Genomic DNA, 12,026 nt, shown 5'->3' with positions numbered 1-12,026 from the left:
ATTGAGTGGTTTTTGGCCTCAGACCACCCAGGGCCAGGGTTCCCATCTTAGCTCAGACACAACTGAACTGCATGTTCTCGGGCAAATCCCTGGGACGCTTTAGGCCTAGTTTCCTGCTCTGCAAAGGAGTGATGCTATGAGCTACCAGCTGTCGAGGCCACGAGGCCCAGCAGAGGAGCGCTGTGAAGTCTGTGCTGACCCAGCAAGACCGTGCGCTGATGCCACCCCTGGACTCCGCATCAGCTTGTCCTGTCCATCTTCTTCTCCAGGTGGGGAGAGAGAGGACCCGAGGGCCCCAGGACCCTTTTCATTCTCCCCCTGCCCCCAGCCGCCAGAGACCTGGAAACAAGAGTAACTGCATCTGTGTACCAGGCACTGTGCTGTCTCCTTTGACATTCTCGCCAACCTGTGCAGAGGTTGCTATGGCAACACCCACTATAAAGAAGCTGACACTGTGAAGCTAGAAAGTGGCCCAGCTGGGATTTGGACCAGACCACAGCCAGGCTTGGCATTCTAACCGTGTCTCACCTGCTTGGCACAAAGCACGCAGGGCTGCGAGTCGGGAGGCCTGGGTCCCGAGCCCAGATGCTCCCCCTCCCTGGGCCCACTCTCCTTATCTGAACAGTGAGGGGAATAGCCTCCCTCCAGCCCAACAAGGGGACATTAAAGGGGACCTGACACCACTGGTGGCTCTGCAGGTGGAGGGAAGGCCAGGGGGCGGAGGGGCAGTCCCTGGGGAGCTGCCCCCTCGGGCTGGCGGCTCACCTTCAGGTCCCGGTGCACCACCCCCATCTGGTGGCAGTGCAGCACGGCCTCCAGGATCTGCTGGATGCAGTGGCTGGGGAGAGAGAGGCAGGCGTCACATGGGAAGGCGGGCCTCCCCTGGGAAGCTGACAGGCGAGGTGCCCTGCCAGGCCACCTGGGGAACTCACCTGGCGTCAGCCTCACTGTAGTACTCCCGGGCCACAATGTCCTCAAACAGCTCCCCGCCGGTGACCCTGGGGACACAGGCTCAGTCACCCACAGAGGCCCCAGGTGCCGCCTCTGCTGGGAGAATCTCCAGGGAGCTAAGGGCGGGGCCTGGGCACATCAGAACCTCAGCCTCAAAGGGAGGGGCTCACAGGGATGTCCCCTGCTGCACCCCCTTCCTGGCTTCCAGCCCACACTTCCTCTACCTTCCCTCCCTCCAGCCCTGGCTCTTCCCCGGCCAAGCCCAGGTGGGAGCTGGGGTGGGACCCTCAGAACACATCACTAGGATTCATTAGGTTCCTAGAAGCCCGAGGGCCGGGTCACAGTTTTGCTGTTTAATAGACTTTATTTTTAGAGTCGACTTAGGTTCGCAGCAAAGCTGAGAGGAAGGTACAGAGGTTTCCCGCACACCGCTGTCCCTGCCACACGCATGCTCTCCCCCATGACCAACTCCTCCAGGGCTGTTGGGTTTTTTTAACGGACGAGACCAGTGTCATCACAGAGCCTCTGCCAGCCCGGGAACCACCTGGCCTCTCATTTAATTATGGTTTTCCACTCAATCGACTGACGTTCAAAACTTTAACATTATTCCAAAAGGAAGCTTTGGATCACCGGTAGCCACAGATAGAGACAAAGCTAATGTGCTGCTGTTTCAGGATCACCCACTTGCAATCACTTCTAAGAAACCCTATTGGAAGAGGGAACTCAGCCCGGTCTGGGGCATTTGGGACCCAGAGAAGCCCTCCTTGCTCCTGCCGCCCTGATGTGCCCTGTGCATCCCAGGGTGGGCCCGAACTCACAGGTCGAAGATCAGGTAGTGGTGCCCCTCCTCCGAGATGCTGTCGTGGAGCCGCACTGTGGGAGGAGCCAAGGCAGCCAGTTACAGGAGTGCCCACTGCCCTCCCTCATCCCTCTGGCAGCAGCACTGCAATTCCTCAGCCACTGAGCACAGTGAGGTGCCAGGGGCTCTGACGAATGCAGGTGAACAGGGGCTCACTCACTTCACGCACTGCCGAGAGGGTCTGTGGTCTCTAAGCCTCCCTGCCCCCCCCCTTTTTTTAAATATATTTTTATTGATTTCAGAGAGGAAGGGAGAGGGAGAGGGAGATAGAAACTTCAATTATGAGAGAGAATCATCGATTGGCTGCCTCCTGCACACCCCAAATGTGGGATCAAGCCCACACCCTGCATGCACCCTGACTGGGAATCGAATCGTGACCTCCTGGTTCATAGGTCTACACTCAACTGCTGAGCCACCCTGGTTGGGCCAGACCTCTTTTTTGGGTCAAAGTTCGGTTTCCTCCCCAGCTCCACTTCTCCGTTTCCTTTCTGAGCAAACAAGCATCATGGGATGATCCTGTCGCTCACATCTCTGCCTTTTGCTAGCTGTGTGCCTTTGGGCAAGCTGCCACACCTTTCTGGGCCCCTCGTTCCTTGCCTGGACGATGAGAATGAGACTCTTGGATTGGAAGCACACAGTTGGTGCTCACTCGGTGCTGTGAATATCCCCGATCTGCTTCCAGGTCTGAGCAGAGAATAGAGGATGTGGAGGCGGGAGTGACAGCAGTCCCCCGGTTCTGGCATGCTGAAAAACTGTCCTCCCTTCACTCCTCGTTTCCCAAGGACAGAGCCAGGCTCCCAGGAGCCCAGAGTGCCCGAAAGTAGCCCCTGAGCTCCCGAAACAAGGGGCCTGAGGCCTGGGGCTGACTCGGGGGCCTGCACCCTGCCAGCCGGACAGGTTCACACCCTCCCCTGCCCTACAACCTGGAGATGTGCACGGCTCGGGTGCGGGCCGGAGGATTAGGATGGAGCGCACGTTGGGGAATTACACAGCTGTGCGGATCACGCGGCGGCTATCTATTCACTCGTTCGGAATCAGCTCTCAATTATGTGTTTTTGTGAAAAGCAATATGCAAAACCGTGTGCCAACGTTGTCCTTTTCCCAAGGATGCATTTAAGCTTGTATGTCATAGGTCTCCCTGGAGGAGATGGAGATGTGAGCATTGGGGGGCCTGGGAGAGAGGTGTGAACAGGGGTCATGGGTAGGTGAGACTTACTCTTCACTGTGAACCCTAATGCCATTGGGATTTTTGCCATGTGCATGGATTTCTGACTCAATATTGACTCCCCTAAATTCTTTATGGCTCTCATATCTGCACATAAAGTTTAGAGAAACAGGCATCCAATACCCTGGACTGGGGACCAGAGATGGAGGAGGAGAAAGGGACACAAATTTACATTTTAAAAATGTTTAATTCTTGCCGAAGCCGGTTTGGCTCAGTGGATAGAGCGTCGGTCTGTGGACTGAAAGGTCCCAGGTTCGATTCGGGTCAAGGACATGTACATTGGTTGCGGGCACATCCCCAATAAGGGGTGTGCAAAAGGCAGCTGGTCGATGTTTCTCTCTCATCGACGTTTCTAGCTCTCTATCCCTTTCCCTTCCTCTCTGTGAAAAATCAATAAAGATAAAAGATAGATAAATAAATAAAAATTCTGTTTATAAAAGAAGTAAATAAATAAAAAATGTTTAATTCTTAAGTGATGATATATATTTATAAATAATGCCTGAAAGACGTTTTGAATCTATTTTAAAGCAAAGCTAAAAAAGCAGGCTGTCTCCGAGGACATATAATATAATCCTGCTTTGATTTTTTTTAATCAACATTTTATTAGGAAAATTTTAAATGTATAGTCAAGTGGACACTCGTGTGCCCACCACCTGGGTTCTACCATTGTCGTTTCCTTATTCTTGCCTAACTACATTTATATCCCCTCACTGATTTTGATTTTGAGTGCAGGTCGAAGCAAACGCAGGCATAATTTTTAAAAGGTGGATGTGTTTTGAACGAAGCATTCTGCATGTTTTGTGTGCAGACTGTAGCAACCCTGCACCGGGGCTCTGCCCGGGCCCCTCGGGAAGACGGTCCAGCCACCTGCTGCTGCTGGGAAGGCGGCCTGCTCACGGCGCAGCTGCCTCTCCTTCCTGGAGAGCCGCCCTCTACTGCTAGAGCCACCTTGCCCAGCAGGTGACCTGCAGCTTCCAGCCAATGACTGAGGAAGGTGAGGAGGTGAGGTTGCTGCAAAGGTCCAGTCTCCTTGTCTTAAGGAGAGACAACTCCAAGATGGAACTTATGCTCCAGCGGCCTCCCCACTGCACCCCCCCCCCCCAAAAACACACACACACACACACACACACACACACACACACACACCTGGGATTAAGTCAGTTAGATTTGACCTCAGGCCATTCCTTCCCCTTCTCCTTCCTGCGCCCCCATCCCCGTCCCTTACAGGTCTCTGCTGGGAGTACAGGTACCTCAATCCCTGCCTGGGGCTCCGCTGCCAGGAAACCTGTGCAAGAAGAGATGGATAGGTGTCCTTGAGAGGCACAGGCATTAGCTATCATATGGAAGCATGATCATACAGTGTTAGCCCTTGATGCTGAGGTTCTAGGAGATATTTTAAAAATTACTTGTCTTCTCATTTATGGGCCATAAGCCTGCACTGTTAGTGTATCAAGGCCAAGTGTGGGGAAAGACCCTTTTCGCCCTGGCCAGTGTGCTCAGAGCACCAGCTCACACACCAAAGGGTTTTGGGTTTGATTTCCAGTCAAGGGCATATACCTAAGTTGTGGGTTCCATCCCTGGCCCTGTGAGGGCATGAGGAAACCAATTGTGCCTTTCTCACATCAATGTTTCTCTTTTCCTCTCTCTCCCCCTTTCTACCTCCCCCCTCCTCTCCACTCTCTCTAAAAAAAAAAAAATCAATGGAAAAAATATCCTCAGGTGAGGATTAACGACCAAAAAAAGACCCTTTTCTCTCCCATCATCCTCCGGGTGGACTCTCCGTGACAGACTCCTTCCCATCTCCTCTGCTCCGGCCGGTGTGGGAGGGTTTGACTTCCCTTTTCTGAGGGTGAAAAGCTCTAAGAAGCCACGTTGCAGCCAGAACAATCTCAGAAAGGCCTTCTGCGGTCTGCCCCAGCAGCCATTTGCGGGGGGGCTCCAAAGAAACTAGGGTTCCAGGTCCACCCTCTCACTAGGAGCCCCAGCCCCTTGAGAGAGGGTCCTCAGGGTTCAGGGGAATGGACAGAACTGGATGGGGGTGTTGTTTCTGAAGAGCTGACTTCCGCTCAGGAGGTGTCTTTGCGCTGATTGTAAAAGGCTGCCCCTCTGAGCAGCCAGGCGGGCCACACGGGCTGGACTCCAGCCTCCATCCAAGGCGCAGAACACGGGCATCAGTGTCCGTCCCTGGGGGTGGCCGGCGCCGCTCCGAGCCCAGCAGACAGGGCCTCTTCTCTCACGGATGTTCTTACACACAAAACCTCCGCCCATCGGTAGAGGCCTCCCTGACGACAGACTCAGCCCAGCGCCCAGGAGGAAAGCAGAATCCAAGGACCACGGGCGACATGACAGTCCCACCCCGGGGCAGAGATCGGCACGTCTGTGCCCATTGAATTATGCTGTCACTGTTCTGAATTTTTAAAACGTTGTCAGAGAACAAAAATTCTGTAACCTAGTTCTCATGTATGTAGCTGAACTCACGAATCTCTGACATTCCTGACATAGTTCTAACAGTTATCGTTTTTCTCTTAGAAATTAAAGGAAAGTACTTTTCCCTCTACCCACACGTGCCCCCCTCCCCCTTACCCCTGCTGACAGCACACTTCTACAGTCCACTTGGGAAGCTGAATAGAATGAGAACAGGCTCTGGAGTCGGATGTGCTGGGTTCACCTCCCAGCGACATCTCTTACAAGCTGTGTGACTTCCGGTGAATTCAGTAACCTCTCTGAGCCTCTTTTCCTAATAGCTAGGTTACCTGGCATCCCAAAAAGACTTGCTAACCCCTCAAGTTGTCCCCTGCTCCTTGGGGTGGCCTTCTGGGGTCTGCCCCATCAGCAGGTGGTGGTGATACAGAGAGCTAGTCTGTCAGCCCCAGAGCCCATACTTACTGCTCCCCATTATAGCTGGGAATGAGAGGGAGATGGGGTGCAAATCGGAGGAGGCAGCATTGACCTAAGACAGCTGCAAGGAAGTAGCAAAACACACACACGCGTGCACACACACACACACACACACACACACACACCTCCTTTATAGGAACTGTGGGATTTTGTAGACAGAGATCACTCATAACCTCCTCCATGATACCATTGGGGGTTGGAGCACGGGAGGGCACCACACAGTGAGGCCGGAGCAGATCAGGGACCAGCGTCCAATCAGAGTTCCTCACCCCCCGCCCCCCCCCCAACTGCCAGCTGCCCCTTCTTTGGTTCTGGCGCTTCCACTGCTGCTGCTGCTGTTTGTGCGGCCCTGCTCCCCTTCCCGGGCTCAGGGAAGGGGAGGTGCTTTCTGGGTATAAATAGCAGATGGAGATGCTTCTCTCCAGCAGAAGAGTTAACCCTTGGGGCCCTGCGCACCGGGAAACACTTCCCTGGAGGGAGAAGGTGTGGTGGCTGTCGGAGTTGGAATATTCCTTAGAGGGCACCCAGGCCTTGCTCCTCAGAGCGTGGTCTGTGAACCAGCAGCCTTGGCACTGCCTCGGCGCATGTTAGAGATGCTAAATCGTGGGCCCCACCCAGACCCAGATCTGCCGAACCAGAATCTACTTGTTAACATGATGCTCAGGTGGTTCTGACGGCACTCTCCTCGTGAAGCTGGGAGAAAGTGGCTCAGAGAGGGTAGTGCTCCTCCCCAAGGTCACACAGCGGTTTCCTGCAGACCTTTATCTAGAATCTGTACTTCTTTCCCTCGAGACTCAGGACTCTGATGGGCAGGAAAACAGCCCCTCAGACTGTGCAGGGGTGGGGAGGGGAGTCCGCCTGCCCTGGGTCCCGCCCCTCCACACAGCCTGCATGCTTTCTATCCCTGGGCAGGGGCCCCCTTGCTGCTTGCCTGGAAGGGGCAGGCCGGCCACAGGGCTGGGCAGGTGGGCAGGACCACCGTGCAGGCTGACTCAGCATGGGGGTGAGGTAGGGAAGTGGGCTGCACCGGCCAAGGCCAAGCTTGGCCTATTTTTGTCTCTCTCGAGAGATGGAAGGCTCCGGGAGTTTTCCTGAAACAGCTTTTCTGAAGGAGGCAGCCGGCAGCGTGGGCCGCGGGGAAGGGCCCTTTCTTCACCTTCCCCCCAGCCAAGCTGGTCTCTGAGGAGCGTGGAAACCGTCAAAGACACCCCCTTGTCCCATCTCTCTTATCACCATCCCCAGAAAAGAGAGCAGCTGCCTCCCCACCCCATCAGAAAAAACAAACAAACAAACAAAACAAAAAAACACCAGGATGGGCAGGGGAGCAGGGCCAAGCCCCACCCTGCACCCCTCTCTTGTTCCCCAAGAACTTACCGATGTTGGGGTGCTTCAGCAGGCGGCAAATGCGGGCTTCACGCTCCAGCTTCTGATGGTCTGAAACAGGAATAGGTAGATCCCAGGTGAGTCCCAGGTGAGGAGTAACCTCCACCCACTCCATGTCCCCCTCCCACAGCCTCTTAGGATAACCATCTCCCAGAGCAGCCCCTGGCCCTTCCAGGCAGAGCTGGGTTCTCAGGGCAGCAAGAGGCAGCAGAAGACGGAGAGACCCGGTTGAGATGATGCAGAAGTCCCTGTGGGCCTCAGGCGCCAGGGCTCTCAAAGGAAGAGCATCCTTGAGCCCCTCTTTGTATTAGACCCAAACGCCATGAAGCCGGGCCCGGCTCCTGCTGGCCCTCCTCCAGCGCTGCCCCTCACACTACACTCCCGCCCGACGACGAACCGCTGAAATCCACTTCTCTGGGCACACCCTGCTCAGTCCTCTCACTTTTGGGGCCCTCATACACCGGAACACTCCTCCTCAACCTCCTCAACACTCCTCTTCAACCTTCACTGGCCAACACTCACTTCTACCCATTCTTAATGTCGCCCTCTCCTGGCAGCCTGCCCTGATTGCCCGGCTGGTGGGCCCCTCCTCTGTGCTCTCAGGGCCCCTGGATAGCACATCTCACTCTGTCTTGTTGCTATCTCTACCCTTGAGTATGGACGGGGACTTGATCTGTTGTGCCCCTGGCATCTACCCAAATGCCTGGCACCCAGTAGGTACTCAAAAAATAACTGCATGAAAAAACAAATGATTAAATGAGTGAACCTCTCTGAAGGAGTGGGTATTCTCTGCAGAAGAGCTGTATTAATTTGCAGAAGACACCTCCCGAGCAGAGAACACAGAGAGCCCCACAAAACACGCAGGGTAGAACTTGTATGTGGCTGAGCCAGAGCTCTCACACCTGCCATCCCGGACTTTTGTCCACACCCCCTGGGTCTCCCCGCTCACCTGGGACAGAGGCCAATTCAGGATCTGCCCCCTGAGGTTGCTGAGCAAGTCATCCCCCATTCAGTCCTCCCAACACCCTGGCCCTGGGCATCGCTGCCCCCACTTTACAGATGAGAAAACTGTAGCCTGAGAAGCCAGGGCCTCATCAGTGGCAGAACTGGGACTGGAAATGTATTTTCTAATTCCCTTCCTGGTGCTTTACGCACTATTCAGTCATTAATGCCTTAATTAAAAAAACAACACCAATAAAAGGGGAGCCATTTACAAACGTAGAATATTTACCATGTGCTAGGCACTGTGCAGAGCTTTATATGCATTTCAAGCCCTCACTACAAACCTTTGAGGGAGGTGTAATTGCTCTTCTGCCTTTTAAGAGGAAGAAACAGAGGTTCAGAGAGGTTAAGCACCTGCCCAAAGTCACACCCGTCGTGAGCAGTAGAGCCATGTGTTGTACCCAGGCAGCCAGACTCCGGGAGTGAGCTTTGCAGCCCTGTGCTGTACTGTTCTCCATGCCCTGACTAATCTTCACCACCTCTGCCTGCTCCCCCGCCGCCCCCCCATTCTCAAAGGGGAAAATCGAGCCCCACGGGAGGGTTCTCACAAAGACTCAGAGGTGGAGCTAGGACTAGAACCCTGGTCTCCCAAGGGCCTCTTCAGAGCAGGTAAGCACCAGGGAGGGTGATGAGGATGGAGTCCTAGCCCTTGCCCCTGGCAGCCAGCTCCCCTTTCCCCACCCCCTCCATGGGAACAATCATTGGCCCTCCTCCAAGGGCTGCAGAAGCCAAGATCAATACCGAAATGTGGCTTTTCCATCAGTAAAGCAATTAAATCCAATCAAGTTTTCATAGAGTGTAAGCTCAACTCCCCAGCTAACGACCAGCTGCAGGCTAAGGAGGGGAGGTAGGCCCAGGGGCATTGGCCTAACCCCCCTTCCCTCCCAGCCTCCTTCTTTATTTACCCTTTAGGGTGGGGGAAGGGCAATTCCAAGGCAAAGGAGGGGAATCCCCCATGTACTGAGGAAGGCTGGGCCCACCCCCTGCTCCATACCCTGTCCCTTCCACCCTCCCTCTCCAGCAGAACCAGAAATGAGGCAGGTCAAAATTGGGCCTCCCAGAGGGCCTGGGAGGGGCAAATCCCGAATTCTGGTGTTTCTTCCATGTGAGCTTAGCCAGGATCAGAATTACACCCAGGATTGAAAGAAGAAACCGTTGGTCGTGCAGCTAACTTGTGCCTGGTTACCAGACCTCAGTGCGGGAAATGCCAGGGACTCGTTGTTTTTATAAATCTTGTAATCATCTTGTGTGTAGTACAGTTACACTGCATTGCAACTTGCTAAAAAGATTAACTTGAATGGGAACATACATGTTACACAATGATTTCTATAACTCTGTTTGAAAATGTTCTCATTTTCTAATAATATACAGGAAACCTCAAGAAATGTAGGGATTGTATTTCTCTTGACCTCTGAGGCCTCATTCTGTTGTGTAGATCGGGAAACTGAGGCACGGTGATAAAGAAGCAGTCACTTGCCGAAGCCGGTTTGGCTCAGTGGTCTGCGGACTGAAGGGTCCCAGGTTCGATTCCGGTCAAGGGCATGCACCTTGGTTGAGGGCACATGCCCAGTAGGGGGTGTGCAAGAGGCAGCTGGTCGATGTTTCTCTCTCATCGACGTTTCTAGCTCTCTATCTCTCTCCCTTTCTCTCTGTTAAAAATCAATAAAATATATTTTTTAAAAAAAAAGAAGAAGAAGAAGAAGCAGTCACTTTATTAAACTCACTCAGCTAGATGGTCCAGCCTTATTAGAACTCAAAGCCCTGAGAATCCACTCATGGACACACACCCCTAACCCTAATCTGTCAAAAGTCCTCAGCAGCCAAGGAGCTCTTATCCATATATATAAAAGCCAAGTGACAGGAATGACCAGAATGACTGGAACAACTGGTTGCTATGACACACACTGGGTCCAACCAACAGGCCTGATCAGGGCTGGGGCCAGCCATCCAACCTCCTGTGGCCTCTCCCCCACCGTTGGCCCGGCCCCAAATGGCCTTGATCGGGGCGGGCCAGCCAGACCCCACCCATGCATAAATTTGTGCACTGGGCCTCTAGTTAAAATATAAAATAGATCCTGTCATTCCCAGGCTTCAAACTCCCCGATAGCTTCCTAATGTCTTTATAACACAATCCAAACTCCTCACTATAGCCAAGAAGACCCTGCCTCATCTTGGCCTTGCCACCTTGGTCTCCTTTTGAGCCTCAAGCACACCAAACCCTTCCCACCGCGGGGCCTTTGCACTTGTTGTGCCCTCTGCCTGGAATGCTCTTATCCTGGGCCTTCTCGTGGCTGCAGCCTTCTTTTTTTCTGCCTCATCTACTTCCCCATTACCTTGTCTTATTTTCTTCACAACACTCATCGCTTCCTGAGATTGCCCAGCTTGTCTGTGTTTAATGCTCTTTCGGTCCTGCTTCCTGAAAGCAGGTGCCATGAGAACACGAGGCTGCCCACCAGTCACTACCGTGTTCCCAGGCTTAGAGCCCAGCTGGCCGAAGATCCCATAGCTGAGAATGGGCCGAGCTCGGACCTCGATCCATCTTCACAAAGACTATCCCATCTTGCCTCCCATTCTAGTAATTAATTAATTGCTAAATCAACCCATCCAGGTAGGCAGAGGTCTGCAAGAAGCAAGTCTACAGCCCTGGAAGGGCCGACCCCCAGTGCCCACAACATGTCTTGTGAATGTTCCCCCTCCCTTCCTGGGTGCAGGCCTCCAGGTGTTGGGCTTGTGGGGACCAGTCCTGCTCAGAGCTCAGCAGGCAAAGGTAGATAGGTACTCTGGAGGTAGGTTATGGGGGCCAGCAGGGTGTGGTGGGACAGATCAGAGGTGGAGGGGGTGGTGGGGGTATAATCAGGCAGCTCCAGGGCTCTCTGCCTGCAGAGGGGCAGGTTCCTGCCCAGGTGGGCTCCAGGGGTAGATGGGCTCCAGAGGCAGGTGGGTAGCGGGATTGGGACCAGAGGCACGGGAACCAGGAGTCTGGAACAGGAAGTGCCCCATCCTCCACAGGCCTCAGCAGGGCTCCTGATCCTGAGAGGTTGGATAAATAATCCCGAGGACTGAGTGCCAGGCAGGGTGGGAGGAAGAGGAGGAGGAAAGGAGAGATGCTCCTTCACATGGGCCTGCAGCTCTGGGGCAGCTGAATGAGCACAGGCCCTGCTTCCCACCCCCTGTCCTGAGGCTGGTCACCAGGGAGCCTAGAAGTGGCCCCTCAGGGCCAGGGTGGACAGTGAGGCCTACGGAGGTCGCTGTGCCCAGGCCAGCCACCTCTGGCTGCACCAGCCGGGCCCCGTGCCCAACCACGGCAATGAACTCTTTCTGGGTGTGCCCAGTGAGCTGGGCTGGAAAGCACACACAGCCCCTGGCAGGGACTTCGCCGAGCAGACACTCGCTGACAGGGTTTTGTCAACGCGGAGCCCAGCCCTCACCTACTGCATCCAAGTCCGGGGGTGGAGCCGCCCAGGGCAGCTGCAGTTTTATAAAGGCTCCCAGGGCATTTGGCAGGGATCCGGACAGGCAGCATTTTTACTTCTCACTTCGTGTCTATCTGGTTTCTTGGAATCATCTATCCTATGAGCATTTTATTGAAAAGACTAACTTAAAAATATATACCAGTATCTCCTGGGTTTCAGAACCACTGGATAAAAGAGGCTGCCCCAGTGAAGGGAAAGTGTAGCTCCCTGGCGGTTGGACAGACACTACCGCCCC

At 54.2% G+C, this 12,026-nt stretch overlaps 1 protein-coding gene across 5 annotated transcripts in view; it reads right to left on the bottom strand.

Annotated features, from left to right (window-relative positions):
* Positions 1 to 12,026, bottom strand: part of CAMK2A (calcium/calmodulin dependent protein kinase II alpha) — a gene marked incomplete at its 3' end in the record, with an annotated part of 60,866 nt that overhangs the window by 31,663 nt on the left and 17,177 nt on the right. For all 5 annotated transcript variants that reach the window (XM_084884501.1, XM_084884500.1, XM_084884503.1 and 2 more), the window contains exons 3-6: positions 7,308 to 7,367; positions 1,770 to 1,824; positions 933 to 998; positions 766 to 838 (exon numbers count right to left, since the gene is read on the bottom strand). In XM_084884501.1, coding sequence (XP_084740627.1) covers positions 766 to 838; positions 933 to 998; positions 1,770 to 1,824; positions 7,308 to 7,367 — 254 coding nt within the window. The remainder of the gene's footprint in view (positions 1 to 765; positions 839 to 932; positions 999 to 1,769; positions 1,825 to 7,307; positions 7,368 to 12,026) is intronic.

The sequence above is a fragment of the Pipistrellus hanaki genome (genome assembly GCF_964339955.1).
Source record: "Pipistrellus hanaki genome assembly, chromosome: 5".
Taxonomy (NCBI): Eukaryota; Metazoa; Chordata; class Mammalia; order Chiroptera; family Vespertilionidae; genus Pipistrellus; species Pipistrellus hanaki.
This window is presented reverse-complemented; position numbering and strand designations above follow the sequence as displayed.